Source organism: Tachyglossus aculeatus, chromosome 16 (assembly GCF_015852505.1).
Source record: "Tachyglossus aculeatus isolate mTacAcu1 chromosome 16, mTacAcu1.pri, whole genome shotgun sequence".
Lineage (NCBI taxonomy): Eukaryota > Metazoa > Chordata > Mammalia > Monotremata > Tachyglossidae > Tachyglossus > Tachyglossus aculeatus.
In genome coordinates this window covers 37626024-37643413 of record NC_052081.1, presented here as the reverse complement: position 1 = coordinate 37643413, position 17390 = coordinate 37626024, and the positions used below count along the sequence as shown (strand labels likewise).

Genomic DNA, 17390 nt, shown 5'->3' with positions numbered 1-17390 from the left:
GACCCGATCCTTCAGAATTCCTTTAGGTGTCCTTGATCTTATCTTCCCAACCCAAGGTGGGGCAGCCCCCTCCCTCTCCTGGAAGGGTTGAATAGTCTCTTTTACTCAAGCAGGTATAATAGGAGAGGAAGAGATCTCCCTGGATGGAAGTGTCCAAACTGCTTCCCTACTCCTCTGACCTCCCTTGGCCTGGGCTTCACGCACCAGATGCACCCCAACTTGCTGGCTGCCCTGGATTCAGTCCCATGTTCCCCAGAAGTAGGACTTCCCAAGCCAAGGTCTGAAAAGGGCCTCTTCCCAGCTGGACAGAGGTCCCGATGTTCTGCCCTAGCTTGCCACACAAACCTTTCCTCCAAGTTTTCTGGGTCCAGTTAAGCCTCTGTCCAGTTTCCGCCCCATCCGTTGGTAAGGGCTTCACTTCAGAGGAAGTGGGGGGAAATTATGCTGGAGTGGAGAAGGCAGGTGAATATTCCAGCACCAACTCCAGGGTGGGGGTATTTTAGGGGTCCCTCCCTGTCCCAGGGTTTTCCTCCCCTGCCCCTCAGCCTTTTCCTGGGCTACGGAGTCCCCCTTTTTCTCCCTCCCCACCCTACCGCGTCCCTTACCTCCCCCAGGGGTGCACCCTCTCAACTTTGGACTCAGCTCTGCCGGACTTGAGCCTCTCGCCGTCCTCGGGGGGCTTAGGGAAGGTGGGAGGTCGTCCGGGCTGGGGCAGGAAGTGGGGGGTGGCACCCTACCTGGGAGGATGATGAGGCCCGGTTGCCCAGAGCTGCGCTAGCCGCCACTTCCTGTTCTGGCAGCTCCGAGACGCTGGCGGGTTGGCCCTGCGCGCCGCACGGCTCGGAGGGCGCGTCTTAACTTGTGACCCGCCACTGACTCAGCGGGCTTCCTCCTTCATGGATGAATCAGGGTGGCGGGGTTGGGGGCCTGGAAGCCCAGGGGCCTGAGGGGAACGAGCGTTTCTGGAAGCGATTTCCAGTTCTCTCTTCAGACTGTGTTCCAACCAAGGGGGTGGGAGGGACCTGTGGACATACAGACATGTGGGGAACCCCTACATCCTCAACTGGGCCCTTGCTCGCCCTAGTAGAAAGAGCCCAGGCCTGGGTCAGGGAAACTGGGTTCTAATCCCGGCATGGCCACGTACTCTCTGCATGACCTTGAGCGAGTCACTTAACTTCTGTGCCGCAGTTTCTTTATCTGTAAAATGAGTCAATACCCTTTCTTTATTCGTCGTTGTTGTTGTTTTATGGCAGCATGGCCTAGTGGTGAATAAAGCATGCGCCTGGGAATCAGAAGATCTGGGTTCTAATTCCGCACCACCGCTTGTCTGCTGTGTTACCTTGGGTAAGTCACTTAACTTCTCTGTGCCTCAGTTATCTCATTTGTGAAGTGGGGATTAAGACTGTGAGTCCAACGTGGGACATAGACTGTGTCCAACCTGAATAGGTTATACCGACCCAGAGCTTACTACAGAGAAGCAGCATGGCTCAGTGGAAAGAGCCCAGGCTTTGGAGTCAGAGGTCATGGGTTCAAATCCCGGCTCCGCCAATTGTCAGCTGTGTGACTTTGGGCAAGTCACTTAACTTCTCTGGGCCTCAGTTACCTCATCTGTAAAACAGGGATTAAGACTGTTAGCCTCCCGTGGGACAACCTGATCACTTTGTAATCTCCCCAGCACTTAGAACAGTGCTTTGCACATAGTAAGTGCTTAATAAATGCCATTATTATTATTATTATTATTATTATTATTATTATTATTATTACAGTGCCTGGCACATAGTAAGTGCTTAACAAAATACCATAAAACAAAAAATGCTTACTGCATATCAAGCACTGTACTAAGCACTAAGATACAAGATAATCAGGTCAGACACAGTTGCTACCCTGCATAGGGCTCCCAGTCTAAGTAGGAAGGAGAAGAGGTGTCGAATCCCCGTTTTACTGATGAGGAAACTGAGAAGTGACTTACCTAAGGTCACACAGCAGACAAGATGTGGAGCCAGTATTAGAACCCAGGTCCTCTGACTCCCAGGGCCATGCTCTCTCCGCTAGGCCATGTTGCTTCCCTCTTATGAGTTCAGGGACTTTGTCCAACCTGATTACTTTGTATCTACCCCAGCGCTTAGCAGAGTGCCTGGCATGTGAGCGCATTGTAGGCAGGGAATGTGTCTGTTTGTTGTTGTTCCCTCCCAAGCCTTAGTACAGTGCTTTGCATCCAGTAGGTGCTCAATAAATACAATTGATTGAAAGAATATAGCAAGTATTTAACAAATACCACTACTGCTCGTATTACTATCTGGGGATCCTGGACCCTACTGGTTATGTCCAGATGAGGGGGGGGGGGGGGGGGGGGGGGGGTGGGAGAGAGAGAGAGAGAGAGAGAGAGAGAGAGAGAGATTGTTTGTTTGTTTGTTTGTATTTTGTGGGGAAGGCCAACCAGAGTTTAGGGCATCATCTGGAGAAAATGGGATTTCTCAGGCCACAGCACTAATGGATATATCTGTAATTTTCTTTATTTACATTGCTGTCTGTTTCCCCCGCCAGACTCCCACCAGACTGTGGGCACCTTGCGGGCAGGGAATGTCACTGTTTATTGTACTTTCCAAGTGCTCAGTACAGTGCTCTGCACACAGTAAGCACTTAATAAATACGAATCAATGGCAGAAGAGGCCGGGCCCCGTCCCCACAGCTGGCTCCTCAGTGCCCTGTAATGCCCGAGAGGGGCCAGGACAAGCCTCTCCTGCCCAGTGCGGGGCGCTCTGGGGCAGCAGCTGAAAGGCTCCGGAGCGGGTTGTGTGGGCCGCAGCGGGCCTGGCTGAGTCTGGGCCAACCGGCTGGACTGAGCCGGGGTGGGGGCGGGGGGCTACCGAAAGAGGAGCAAGGGGACGCATGGGAGGAGGCCTTTTTGCCCTGAGAGGCCCTGGTACCCCTGCCGCTCAGTTGCTGCCCACACCGACCTCTTTAGGCCTCCTCCCCCAATAATAATAATAAAAATAATAATAATAATATTCATCATCATCATCATCGATCGTATTTATTGAGCGCTTACTATGTGCAGAGCACTGTACTAAGCGCTTGGGAAGTACAAATTGGCAACATATAGAGACAGTCCCTACCCAACAGTGGGCTCACAGTCTAAAAGGGGGAGACAGAGATCAAAACCAAACATACTAACAAAATAAAATGAATAGAATAGATATGTACAAATAAATTAAATAGAGTAAAAAAAAATATGTACAAACATATATACAGGTGCTGTGGGGAAGGGAGGGAGGTAAGATGGGGGGATGGAGAGGGGGACGAGGGGGAGAGGAAGGAAGGGACTCAGTCTGGGAAGGCCTAATATTGGTATTTTTAAGCGCTTACTATGTGCAAAGCACTGTTCTAAGCGCTGGGGTAGATACAAGATAATCAGGTTGTCCCATGTGGGGCTCACAGTCTTCATCCCCCCAATGTGGTCAGGACCACACAGGAGTTGGGGGGGGATTTCCGACAAAGGGGTCTACGGCCCCCCCATCCCACCGCTGAATGGGGGCCGTTCTGCCTCCTGGGTCCCCGTGTGGCACCTGGCCCAGGGTTGGGGCCTTGGAGCGGAGAGAGGCCCAGGTCGCTGAGTTTCAGGCTGTAAACGGCTTTTCATGGGCCGCCTGGGCTTTGATGCGCTGCTGCCCAGCCCCTTAGCACCAGGGTGCGAACAAGGGCCTGGGCCACCTTTATAGCGCCCCTGACAAAGGGCGACTGGAGGTGGGGGTCGCTTCTTTTGTACCTTCTCCCTCTTCCCAGGGCCAAAATACAATCCCTCCCCAGGAGGAGCCTGCTCCCTGCTGCTCTTTCCCAATAAATGGACTGCGAATGGGGGTGGGATGGGCCGGGAGACCCCAGATTCCTGACTTCCTGAGAATTGGCACGACTCTGGCAGCCTCAGCTATCTTGGGTCCAGCCTCTTCCCCTCTGCATTAGGTAGAGGGAGGCAGCTGGTTTCCCCTGGATCTTGACTCCTGGTTGCCTGTGCCAGGGGGTCTCAGGGCAGCTATGGCAGGATGGCACCCATCCCTCTCTCGCATCACACAGAAACAAGACCATTGGCTCTAAGGCTCTCAATCAGCTCTCTCTCCCCTCTGCTTATCCTTGTTCCTTTCTCACAACCCAACCCAATCTTCATTCCTCAGAAGGCTGGCTCTCCACTCACTTGCTCTCCACTCTCAAGGCTGACCTTGCCTTCACATCCTCCCTTCTGCCTGAATGCCCCTTCTCCTTCTCATCCAGCACCCCACTGCTCTCCCCATCTTCAAAGTCCTGATATCACATCTCCTCCAGGTCTTCCTTGATACTCTCTCATTTCCCCCCTATTGCCACTTTAGCACTACCACATCACCTTGGACCCATCACCACCCCACCTCCCCTCTATTAATCAATCAGTTGTATTTATTGGGTGCTTCCTGTGTTCTGGGCACTGTACTAAATACTTGGGAGAGTACGACAAAACAATATAACCCTCTAGCACTTATGAATGTATCTTCAAACGCTGTTGCTTCCCCCCACCTGCAATTCTGCCTCTCTAGCTTCGCCTGTGAGCTCCTTGAGGGTAGCAATAATGCCTATTAACTCCACTGTACATTCCCAAGAGCTTAGTTCAGTGCTCTGCATAGAATCAGCTCTCAATAAATACTATTGATTGACTGAAAATGGATTTGGTTCACCCCCTTTCCCTGCCACCCACTTCCACCACTTGAGAAGTTACCAAGGACCAGGGTATGGAGGTGGGTATGGATTTGAGGTGTTCATCTCTTGCCTACCTGGGAGAAGTATGACTTGTTCTCCTTGCCCTCCCTCCTCAAAAGTCAGTATTAACATGGATCAAGAACCCCCCAAACCCTCCCAACTGCAGAGTTTGGTGAAGGTGGCCCTGGCTTTGAGCCCTGTCCCCATTCCCGCCCCTGTCACTTTCAGAGGCTTGGGATGGTTAAACTGGCTAAGCTGGGAGTAAGGTGGGGAGGATTATGCATCATTATCATTTATAATTGATTTATTACTTACTTTATTACACAGTACATCCGTGTTTATTATTGCATTTTACTTTCACATTCAACCATGGCATTTCATCAATTTATGTTTTCTTGTCTTATCCATTAGACCGTAAACAACTTGAGGGTAGGGATTGCATCTTGTATTTTTCTCTATGTCTACCAGGCACCTGACACCACGCTCTGCACAGAGTAGGAACTCAAAAAATACCTTTGGGGGCGATGACGATGGTGAGAACGTGTGCAAAAAAACCTCCCAGGGCGAAGCAGCTGCAGCCGCTCCAGGCTGAGAGTCAATGGGGTCTGAGTGCTAATGGGTCAGAGGTCCCGCCCGCCACCGGCCCAAGCTGCAGCGACTCTGGGATCTGGGGCCGGTCAGGAGGGGTGGTGGACAAGGGAGGAGAGCAGGCCCAGGTCACCAGTCCCGCTCGGAGGGCTCCCGGTAAGGCAGGGCCAGGAGCCGGAAGACATCCCTCTCGGTCAGGGTGGGCAGCGCCCGGCCCGGCACCACCTTGATCCCATGGCTGTCACGCACCACAGCTTCGCTGAGCGCGTGCTCCGACAGGCTCATGCCCTTGGTCTTGGCCAGGGCCCGCATGGAGCGGTTGAAGTGAGCTGAGCCGGTGAAGTAGAGCAGAGCACAGGCGAACTCGCCGTACGGCACCACGATGATGTCCAGCCTCCGGTGACGCCGGCCCGGGCCGGGCAGCCGGCACACGCCCAGGTATTTTTTCTGTTGCCCGTTGTCCTCCTGACTCACCAAGTCATCTGTCAGAAACCCTGCAGGACCACGATCAAAGCAAAGGCAAATCTGGTTCCTGCCCCCAATTCAATTCTCGCACCTCCTCCAACCCACGGCCCTGGCAACTCCCCATACCAACCCCCTGAGTGCCCTTCCCACTCCTCCACCCCAAACTCCACCCCCTCTCCATCCTTTAAAACTTTTACTAAACCCCCATCTCCTCCATGCAGCCTCACTAGTCAACCCCTTTGGACTCTGCTCACTTCAGTTGGTCCAGCTTCCCTCTGGCATCTACCCGGGAACTCCTGATCACTGGCTTCTAGACTGTGAGCCCACTGTTGGGTAGGGACTGTCTCTATATGTTGCCAACCTGTACTTCCCAAGCGCTTAGTACAGTGCTTTGCACACAGTAAGCTCTCAATAAATACGATTGATTGGCTTTAAGGCACTCTCCTCCTCTCCACTCTTTTCTCCTACTACACCCCAGCTCACACCCTCTGTTCCTTTTCCACCGTGCCTTGTTCATGACTCTCTCGCCTTTGACCCCTGCCTTGTGCCCTTCCTCTTGCCTGGAATTCCCTCCTCCATCCAATTGGCCACATCACCACTCTCCCCATCTTCAAAATCCTGTGATTTTCCCTGATTAGTTTTTCTTCTCCCCGGGTCTATAATTCCCCTATTATTACCACGGCAGTTCTGCACCACCTTAGCCTTTTGGCATTCATTACTTCCCACAGCACCTCTCCATTATCGAGGTGCTTGATGATTACAATTGATTAATTGTATGGCTATGTGCCCCTTCCCTTGGGGCACTGGGGAAGTTTGGTCCCGATCCCCTTTGCCACTGTGTACTGGCCCCTGTGACTACCTGGGGCTTCTTGAACTTCAGCTAACCCCAACTAGCTGACACCGCCCGGGGAACAGTGGTGAGCCACTTGCACAGTCGGGTTCACTCCTTGCTCGGCCCTCCCTGCACCCTTTCCCAGCCCTACCGCTCTGACGCAGCCCGTCGAGGAGCCGGCTGAAGACGCCCTGATGGGACCGTCCATCTGGGTGGGTGACCAACACGTCCACGTCCCCGCATGTGGCCTTCCCCCGGCGGTACGAGCCACAAGACACTGCCAGCAGACCGGGGTCGAGAACCTGAGCCGCCGCTCGGACCTGCGGGGAAACAAGAGGCAGGGCTTGGACACTCCTTCCCAGCCTATCCTTGGGGCCTGGATCCTAGTGGTACTCCCTGCCTCAGATGGGACCCTGGTACCCTGCCTGGGCCTGAGGCAGGCCCCACCCAGTTCTGGGTCAGAGGCTGGAAGACCAAGTTCCTGGGGGCGAGTGAGCCACAGCTCCAAAGGAACTGGCGCTCTGGGAGCAGACACCAATTAGAAAAGCAGGGTACTGTAGTGGAAAGAGGCCTGGCATTTGGTTTTATGATATTTAAGTGCTTTTTATGTGTCAAGCACTATTCAAGCGCTGGGGTAGGTAGAAGTCAATCAAGTTGGAATCCCCATTTTCACACTGGAGTAAACTGAGGTGCAGAGAAGTAAGGTGACCTGTCCAAGGTCACACAGCAGGCAAGTAGCAGAGCCGGGATTAGAATTCCGGTTCTCGGCCTCCCACACCCTTTTTTTCCACTAGGTCATGCTGCTTCCCTGCTATGACCTTGGGTAAGTCAGTTAACGTCTCTGGGCCTTGGTTTTCCTCATCTCTAAAATGGGGGTTCCATATCTGTCCTCCCTCCCCCTTAGACTGTGAGCCCCATGTGAAACAGGGACCGTGTCTGGTCTGATTATATTGTATCTACCCCAGTGGCTAGTGCAGCTCTTGGCATATAGTGTTTAACCAATACCCAAACGATTATTACTAATATTAACTTCTGTGTTCTGGATCTGTGGGCAGAGTAGGTAGCCACAGCTAGCCCATGCCGCACCTTGGGGAAGGCACCTGGAAATATAGCCAAGATGGTGGCTCCAGTGTTTGCCCTGCATTGGCCTGCTGTGACTCCTAAGCCCTCTCTAAAGCCCTGGGCACTAACTTGGACTCCGGGCCCCGAGTATGGTTTCTACCTGCACCCCTGTCGACCACCAAGGTCAGGGGCCCTTGTGGCCATATCCTTTGAAGCCTTCTGGGCACTCTCTGGAAGCTCTGCCCTCCAAGTGTTCCCCCTGGTCGAAATGAAAAGCCCGCTCCCCTTTTCAGACATAATTCATTCTGGCACACAGGAATTAGCTCAAGGCAGCAAGGAATCCAATGATACATTCTAGGTTCATTAGAGAGGTGAGGGAGCACTCTGGACTCTCTCCAGCCCCACAGCACCAGGGCGGGATCTGAGGGGTGATCATCCCGAACACGGGGGCCGCTGTGCTCCGGTTCCTCGGAGGGCAAAATGGGAGCAAGTGGGACGAGGCTGCAGCGGGACAGATTGAGGTAAGTAAGACATAAGGGAAGACTTCCTAAAAGAAGCCCGGGAACAGGCAGCTTTGGGTTCTCCTTCCCTGGAGACCTCTAAGAGCAGTAGATTCCTTGAGTGAGTGCTGGGTAGTCCTGAGTAGAGGGAGGCAGGGGGATAGGCTACATGACCTTTGGCCAGCGCTAGGATTCCAGGTGCCTATGGTTTGAAGGGAACGGGGAAGAGGACGAGGCTTGAGGCCCCTGGGGGGAGTGGCCCCCAAATCCAATTGACTAGAGACAGGTCCCTCCCCGGGGTGGCAGCAAACGGACCCCCCGACCGGAAAGCACAGACCGATAGCAGTTTCGGGCTCCCCGTCCCTCCCATGACCTGGAGAAAGTGGTCTGGGGATTCCCACCACTTGGGGTAATTTTCAGCCATGGGATCATCCTTCATTAAGGGGAAATAAACCCATTAAGCTCCCCCCCCCAGAGACAGTGGGGACAGGCTGGGGCCTTTCTCATGCAGACGGCTCCCCCTCCTCCTCCTCTTTAAATGAAGATTTCTGGGACCCATCAAGGCTGCCATGGCTCTCTGAGCCCCTCAGATCTTTCCTGACAGGCAGCTCCACTAATCCCTTAATTCCCTTCCCTGGACCCCACTGGGGCTGGTCCCCAGGACCCAGGTCGGGACCGGTGAGTAATCCCATCAAAAGCCACAATGGCCTCCGACCCGACCCAGGCCCAGCCCCTGGCCTGGTGACCCGTCATCCCTGCCTTTCACGGGACCAAAAGGGGAGAGGGAGCAGGGCAGGAGGCCGTTTCCGCCCTAATCTGTGGTGGGAGGATGGCCCGCCTGGGGGGGAGGCCGCAGGGGGCATATTCTCTGGACCTGGCCCCCGGAAGGTTGATTGACAGTGTGGCACTGGCTGCCGCTGCCACGATATCCTCCGTGCCTGCCCCAGAGGTTGATTGACAGCGTTGCACTGGTTGCCGCTGCCACGGTGACGGGGAGATGTGGGGACAACAATGAGCGGCTGCTGCCCCGGGAGCCAGTCTCTCCCCACTCGCCGGTGGCCCCCTTTATCTCTGCGATTCCTCAGACCCTCCATACTGGCCGCCTGCAGCTCCCAGCCCGGTCCCGCCAGTGTCCCACGGGCCGGGGAATTCTCGGGAATTAGGCAGTAGGCCCTGGCGGAGGGGGCTTGGGGAAGGAGGTGGACCGGAGGCTCTGGGCAGGATGCTGGGGTGGAGGCGAGGTGTGGAGGGGTCCCACCCCCAGGGTGAAGGCAGTTCTCGACCTATCGGGGGTCCCCGCTTGGCTGATGGTTCACGAGGAGTTAGGGGAGTCAGTGTGATGGTTCTGGAGGTGACTCAGTGCCCCAGAGACAATCTGTATCGGAATCGGAGAGAAGGCAGAGCAGAAGCTCTTCCCCAGCGGAACAGACACATTCAGGCATCTCCCAGCGTCCCTCACCCTCTGCTTCCTTTCCCCCAGCTCAACTTTATTTCTCTCCAGGCCTCCAGAGGGTCTGACCCTCCAGCCCCAGTAGCCTCAGAGCTGCCCCCTTCCCTTAGTTGGCCAGCTCTGTCCTTGCTCAGATGCTCTGCCACCTCCAGTGGACCCCTGGCCCTCACCCCCGGCCCCGGGTCAGGCGGCGCTGGCACTGGAGGGTGGCACTCACCGTCTCCTCGATCTCGGCGGCCTCCTCCCTTGGCATACGATCCAGAAAGTCCTCGTAGTGCTTCAGCCCGATGACCTGCTGGCTGGTTAGGGTGGCCTTGCTGCGGACATCCTCCAGGCTTCGGAAGCCCTGTTGAGGAGTCCGGTTTTGGGGAGAAAGAGGGAGATGTGGGGTGAAGGGTGGGAGGGTGCAGTCCTGGGCTGGGAACCAGGACGGGGAGACCTGTGGAGCCAGAAAGACTGGTCCACTCACATGGGAAGGTCCCCGTCGGGCTTGAGCATGAGCACAAGGATGGATCCATTTTCCCTTTAATTACCTGCCGGGCCTCAGAGATGCCAGGCATCCCATTTCCTTGGTTCATCCCGCAGATCCTGGGAGGAGCCAGCCAGAAAGCTGACATGGGAGTTGCCATGACCCTAGGAGGGACCTGGAGGAGGTGAGTCTGGAGTTTGGAGGCAGGGTGGTCTGGGGGAAAGAGCACGGGCTTGGGGGGTCATCAGACCCGGGTTCTAGTCTCAGCTCCGTCACTGGCCTGTTGTGTTGACTTTGGGTAAGTTTACTCAGTCTCCCTGGGCGTCAGTTTCTTCCTCTACGAAACAGGGATAAAATAGCTGTTCACTCCCATCCCTGTGTGGGACAGGGCCCAGGCCTCATCTGATTACCTTGAAGCTCCTACAGTGCTTCGCACAGGGCCTGGCCCCTAGTAAGAGCAAATTCAACACCATCCTCATTCCGGCAGAGAGCTGTGATCCCACTCTGGTCCTCGGCTGGAAGGCCTGGCCCCGGGCCTAGGGCTCTGCTTACCTGTTGGTACCACATCTGAGCTGTCTTGGCGCCGGCTCCCCAGATATTGGAGAAGAGCTCCAGCACGGGCACGCTCTCACTCAGGTGGTCCAGCTTCCGCAAGTGGCCGCTCTCCACGATCTCCATGATCTTCTCCGCCATCCGCTTCCCGATTCCTGGGATCCTACAGGCTTCCTGAGGGGCACCGGGACAGGCAGAGATGGAGAGAGAGAGGGGGCGAGGAGGCCAGAGCCCAACCCGCTGGTAATCTGAAAGGGTCTTCCTGGAGCGGGGCTGTGCTGTGCTGGGTTCAGACCATCTATTAGTCTGATCTGGGATGATCTTATTTATCTATTTTTTAATGGTATTTGTTAAGTGCTTACTAGGTGCCAGGCACTGTAATAAGTGGGGTAGATGCAGGATAGTTGGGTTGGACGCAATCCATGTCCCACATGGGGCTCACAGTCTTAATCCCCATTTTACAGATGAGGTAACTGGGGCACAGAGAAGTTAAGTGACTAGCTCAAGGTCACACAGCAGACAAATGGCAGAGCTGGGATCAGAACACAGGTCCTCTGTCCTCTGATCCCCAGGCCCATGCTTTTCCTTAAGGCATTCTGCTTCTCTAATCTTATGACCCAGGAGTCCCCTAGCTCCCCGTAAGCTCTGACCCTGGGCTCATTTCTAACGGCAGGGTGGCTCGGGGGGCCTTTCTGGAGCCCACCTAGATTGGAAACAGGGACCGGGAGCCCCCAGTTCCCCCGACAACCATTAACTTTGGGTGGGAGGCAACAAGAACAGGAGCTCAGTTGTAAGGCTGATGCTCAGCTGGGGGCTGGCAACTAACTGCAAGCCCACACTAGCCTGGAGCTACTGAAGGACTTGGAAAGCGCTCAGGTGGTCCCAAGCAGGACCAGCCCACAGTAGTGGTCCACCAAGCTGCACAGCGGTTGGCGCTGGTGTTTCTGCTGGGTAGTGTTTTCAGGATCACTGCTTGACTGTGGCAGAACAGTGGCCGGCTGCGGGAAAGGGGAAATGACGCAGAAATGGGCCCAGTCCCCAGGTACCTGGAGGGAGGAGACGGGCTTGTGGAAGCTTTTGAGAGCATTGATGGCTTTGGCATAGCTCAGCGCCCTCCACTTGTCCCCCTGCACAGTGTAGGCCTTGGCCAGCACCTCCAGCTTCTCTGTGATGTGCGGATTGTGGTTGGTCTTCTTCTGGCTGGAAGGCTGGGCGCACACCCACTTGCCTCCCCCGACCGGGGGGGCGGGATCGGGTTCGTCCTCTTCCCCGGGGGGCCTTGGGTACCGACCCGAGATCAGGGCTTCCAGGTCGGTGGGGCTGACCCTGGGTTCCTCACCGTCGCTGCCTTCGTCCTCGGAGCTTTGCTTTGGGGAAAGGGATCAGAGACATGCTGGATTCCATTCGGTGAGGTGGAGCTCTCCCACCCTCCTCTCCTACCGCTCACTGTTGCTGGGTAGCTGGGGGAGTGGGGAGGAAGGGGGGAATAGAGGGAAGGAGAGATGGATGGAGGAAGGGAAGAAGGAAGGGAGGCACGGAGGGATGGAGAGATAGCTTGGGCTCTCTACCCTCTTCCTCCCAGTTACGTGTCAGGCTCTCAAGTGAGCGATGGGTGATGGGAGGCAGACACTGATGACACTTGCTCCATCTTGTGCCCGTCCCCTTTCCTCCTCAGGGAGGGTAGTCCCCAAACCAGAAATTTGATGGCCGTGCCCTGGCTCACATCTGCCACAGCCTGGGCTGACTGGGGCACTTGGGGCCCCTGCCACCCTAACTCAAAGGCCTAACGGCCTCCCACCGTTGCCTCAACAAATACGAACGCAGCCTCCCGAGCCAGTCCATAAGAGGGCTGAGCTGAATTGGACGGTAGAGTCTGGGGTGCGGGGGGAGGACAGGGAAGGCTGATGGATCTGGGGGGCCCTGGCCCAGGACAGAGACTGCAGAGTTCTGCAGGCTCTTGCTCCTGAGGCCGCCCTGATGCCTGCACCTACCACCGCCTGTCCTGCCAACTTCTCCCCACCAAACAATTAGCAGAATGCGCTCAGGGGGCCCTGCCTCTGGTCATCCCAACCCGAGAGGCTCAGGGATGTGGCTGGGGATGTGGCGAGCAAAGTCACTGACCTGTGGCCGAGTCTTCTCCTTCACCTCCAGAGGCGGGGAGATCGGCTGGACATCTGCCGGGGGCTGGACATCCCCACCCACCTTGCTCCTAAGCTGATCCGTGTCATCTAGATACCTGCAGGGCAGAGAGAAGGGAGGGCTTGGTCTAGGGGCAAGACAGTGAGAACACAATACTGAAAGACCTGGGTTCTAATTCTGCCACTGCTGCTACTCCAAAAGCCCCTTCTCCTGAGCCTGAGATAATGCAGTAATTTAGCAAGAGCTCTTGACCGAGAGCTTTTTTATATATGGTGGCTCTTGGGATCATTCAAAATGACTATGATTATCTCTATTAAAGAAATACATTATGTAGTACTACTGACTAATGGGAAACGTGTAGTAGTAGTAGTAATAGTAGCAGTTTTAGAAGCAATGCTGGTGGTGGTAGTAGTAATAGTAGTAATAATCATAGCAATAGTAGTAGTAATAGTAGTACTTATGGGCAACCCCCGGGTGCAATACATTGTACTAAGTACTTGGGAAGTAGAAAACAATCAAGGGACACAATTCTTGTCCACGAGGACCTTACACTTTAAAGGGGGAGATAATTATAAAAATCAAAATAAATAACTGAACGTACAGCCAAATAAGTGTATATCCAGAAGGGCTGAAGATGTGTACATACTAGACTACTACTGCTAGAGGTGGGTTTATTATGGCTTGGGATGCCGGGAAGACCTGTTGGAGGAGGAGGGCTTTCAGGAGGGCTTTGAATATGAAGAGAGCCGGGATCCCATGGATCTGGTGGGGGGCTAAAGGAGGAGTTCCAAGCTGGGGGAACAGCCTGAGTGAGGGGATAGAGATGAGAGATGGTTGGCTTGGGAGAAATGAGGAGAGTGGGATGGGGAGAGGTGGGGAAGAGAGCAGAGAGGTATGGTGGGGTGCGTCAGTGCAGAGCCCTGAAGCTGACTGTGGGGAGTTTTTGCTTGCTGAGGACTAGAGAGAGCCAGGAGAGGGCTACTCTTGGAAGAGTGGGTAAGGTTAATGAATAAGCACCTGCTAAACTCAGAGATACAGTCCTAGGAATGGTTGTCAGGCTAGAGTCTGATCAGCTCCTGGCCATGGGTGACAGGAGGAAGGGGCCGGGGCATGGTTCGGAGGGCAGACAAGCGGTAAGGGGGCACCTGTCTGGGATGAAAACGCTGAACCCAGCAGTGTCCACCAGCCTCTTCTCACGCAGGCACAGGCTCAGCCACGTCGACTTCACCAGCTGGGCCCCCGGAGGCAGCTTGGGCAACTTGAGGAGGCGGAAGGCCCGGTCACAGTCCATGGCCTCGTCCACCACGATGTGCGTGATGCCAGCAGACAGCGGGGTGCAGATGCTGCCCCCGTGCTGGACGATCTGCTCCTCGAAGATCTCCGCCCGGGCCTTCCCGATCCCCGCCGGCACTATGTGGGCCTTCAACGGCCTCAGCCACTCTGAAGAAGCCAGGTGATAAGGGGGAAGGGAAGGGGACACTTGGGGGAGGAGCTGGGGCAATCTAGGAAACAAGTAGCCACACAGTGTTTGGCAGAGTAGCACGGAAATTAACTTGACTTTAGATCCATGCTCACTGGGGCTGAGAAGAAAGACTGTGGGGCTCGGGCTGGCCGGCCTGGGAAAAACCTAGGCAAGAAGGGGACACTCACCTCCAACTCCCCCGGACTCCTCCTTCTTGAGAATCTTCAGACGCTCCCTCCCATCTGTTTTGTCTCTCACTTTCTTCCTCTTGGGAAAAGCTTTGACAATCCCCCGGGCCTCCATCTAAAGCAGCTCAATCTGCAGGGATAGAAGGGATTAGCTCAACTACCAATTCCCACCTCTTGGGCACAGCAAATGCCCCAGAGAACATCATCTCGTCCTGCCGTAATCCTAGAATTGGGTCCAGTAGAGTCCTGAGCAGGATGGTGGCCAGGGTCTTTCTGAGGGCTGGGTCCAATCTGGAATGGCCTCAGTCAACTAGGCCCACTTTTCAGTGGTTCTTAATTGCCAAAACACCCAAGAACTGAATTGACATAATAATAACGGTCTCTGTGAAGTGCTTACTTTGTACCTAGTACTGTACTATTTGTGCACTGTTTAAATGGGTGTGAATCCTGTCCCTTTCTCAAGTACAGGCTCAGAATGTATTCAATCCATTTCAGTTGATATTGATGATGATGAAAGTGATGGGATAATTATAACCGTGGCATCTGTGAAGTGCTTACTGCATGCCAAGTACTGAATTAAGTGTTGAGGTTGATAGAAGATCTATGGGTTATCACACTTTTGAAATAGAACCAGGGTTGAAGACATTAGAATTTGGACGTTATTTTTATTGACATCGCTCACCCACATTTCTGGCAATGCTGTTTATTGAGTTCTAATATGTTTTAAGAAATGGTCCCAAACGGAGGAAGGGTCCAGAGGTCCAATGAGCCCCAAATGTGCCCAGAGAATAAAGCACAAATAGAACGCGGGCAACCTGTCAGTCAGGCAGCCTTTATTGGGTGAAGAGCACTGCCTCCTATATGAGATTCATGTTTACAATCCCTGTCCGCAAGGAGCCGTTAGTTTAACAGGGGACGCAATGCAGACACCTAGACGGTTCATACCTTCATTAACCAAGAGATTCAGTAATGACAAACATGAGTAGAGAAGGAGGGATGGTGCTGAAAGGCAATCATTCATTCAATCGTATTTATTGAGCGCTACTGTGTGCAGAGCACTTTACTAAGCGCTTTGGAAGTACACATTGGCAACATACAGAGACGGTCCCTACCCAACAGCGGGCTCACAGTCTAGAAGAAATCAAGAAATCAATCAAAGAAAGCTTCCTGCAAGAGGTGAGCTTCTTTAGGAGAAGAGGGCATGGGCAGGACAGCAGGAACAGGGAAGCTATTCCATGAGCAGGCTGCGGCTTGGATAAGGGGGCAGAGGCAAGAAGAGGGACTACTCATTCATTCACTCATTCAATCGTATTTATTGAGCGCTTACTGTGTGCAGAGCACTTTACTAAACGCTTTGGAAGTACAAGTTGGCAACATACAGAGACGGTCCCTACCCAACAGCAGCCTCACAGTCTAGAAGAAATCAAGAAATCAATCAAAGAAAGCTTCCTGCAAGAGGTGAGCTTCTTTAGGAGAAGAGGGCATGGGCAGGACAGCAGGAACAGGGAAGCTATTCCATGAGCAGGCTGCGGCTTGGATAAGGGGGCAGAGGCAAGAAGAAGGACTATTCATTCAATCGTATTTACTGAGCACTTACTAAGCGCTTGGGAAGTACAAGTGACAGCCTCTGTCCTACCTCGAAACTCCCTGCAACTGCAGCCCCTAAGGCTTCCCCTAGAAGCTTTGAAGGGGCAGCCTCGCGTAGAAGACACCTGTTGCCTGCCATTTGGCAACTTGCCCGCCAGCTGATACCCTGGGGAAGCGGCACCCAGCTGCAGTGCCCACAGAAGGCTGATGTGGGCTGGGCTATGGAGGCCCAGTCGAGGGCCCTGTAGCAGCCCCGAGCAACTCAGCCCACTCCACGGGGGCCAGATCTTGGAAGGGGCAGGCCCAGCCGGAATAATAATAATAATAATGATGGCATTTATTAAGCGCTTACTATGTGCAAAGCTCTGTTCTAAGCACTGGGGAGGTTGCAAGGTGATCAAGTTGTCCCACGGGGGGCTCACAGTCTTAAAGATGAGTTGGGGGCCAGGCCAGGGATAAGGAACTCCTAGCTCCCGGCCTGGGGGGTGGAAAATAATAATAATAATAATAATAATAATAATGGCATTTATTAAGTGCTTACTATGTGCAAAGCACTGTTCTAAGCGCTGGGGAGGTTACAAGGTGATCAGGTTGTCCCACGGGGGGCTCACAGTCTTAAAGATGAGTTGGGGGCCAGGCCAGGGATAAGGAACTCCCAGCTCCCGGCCTGGGGGGCAGAAAATAATAATAATAGTAATAATAATGGCATTTATTAAGCGCTTACTATGTGCAAAGCACTGTTCTAAGCGCTGGGGAGGTTACAAGGTGATCAGGTTGTCTCACGGGCGGGCTCACAGCGTGGCTCAGTGGAAAGAGCACGGGCTTTGGAGTCAGAGGTCATGGGTTCAAATCCCAGCTCTGCCAATTGTCAGCTGGGTGACTTTGGGCACGTCACTTACCTTCTCTGTGCCTCAGTTACCTCATCTGGAAAATGGGGATTAAGACTGTGAGCTCCCTGTGGAACAACCTGATCACCCTGTCACCTCCCCAGCGCTTAGAACAGTGCTTTGCACATAGTAAGCGCTTAATACCAAAGTTATTATTATTTTACAGAGGAGGTAACTGAGGCCCAGAGAAGTGACTCGCCCAGAGTCACACAGCTTATAACTGGCGGAGCCGGGATTTGAACCCTTGACCTCTGACGCCAAAGCCCATGTTTGGAAAAGGCTTCTTTCCCCCCGACCCCCGATCCGTGCCAATGTAGGGGTCCCCCAGGCTCCGACCGGATGGAGGGGGCGACTGCGGGGCCGTGGCCCGGGGCTACTTACCAGCCGTCCCTCCCCGCTGCAGCCAACGGGAGGGAAGCGGACTGGCATGGAAGGCCAGGACTGGTTCCGGGATCATCGGAAGTGGTGTAGGCCGCGGCGGTTGCTA

General features: G+C 54.2%; 1 protein-coding gene across 1 annotated transcript; it reads right to left on the bottom strand.

Moving 5' to 3' along the window:
* Positions 1-5039: 5039 nt before the first annotated feature.
* Positions 5040-17318, bottom strand: POLL (DNA polymerase lambda). Its single transcript, XM_038758531.1, has 9 exons — positions 17285-17318; positions 14430-14559; positions 13925-14219; positions 12762-12876; positions 11687-12007; positions 10641-10814; positions 9837-9965; positions 6759-6927; positions 5040-5804 (listed from the first exon to the last, which is right to left on the bottom strand). Exons 2-9 carry the CDS (start codon positions 14542-14544, stop codon positions 5440-5442), a joined length of 1683 nt encoding a protein of 560 aa, XP_038614459.1. The 5' UTR covers positions 14545-14559; positions 17285-17318; the 3' UTR covers positions 5040-5439.
* Between the last annotated feature and the right edge of the window lie 72 nt (positions 17319-17390).

Excerpts from the sequence above, each read along its gene's own strand:
- POLL (XM_038758531.1), bottom strand. The coding sequence starts at position 14,544 with ATGGAGGCCCGGGGGATTGTCAAAGCTTTTCCCAAGAGGAAGAAAGTG. Across the intron at positions 6,928-9,836 it reads CCGCCGAGATCGAGGAGACG|GTCCGAGCGGCGGCTCAGGT; the intron begins GTGAGTGCCACC and ends GTTTCCCCGCAG. Across the intron at positions 5,805-6,758 it reads CGACGGGCTGCGTCAGAGCG|GGTTTCTGACAGATGACTTG; the intron begins GTAGGGCTGGGA and ends GTGGTCCTGCAG.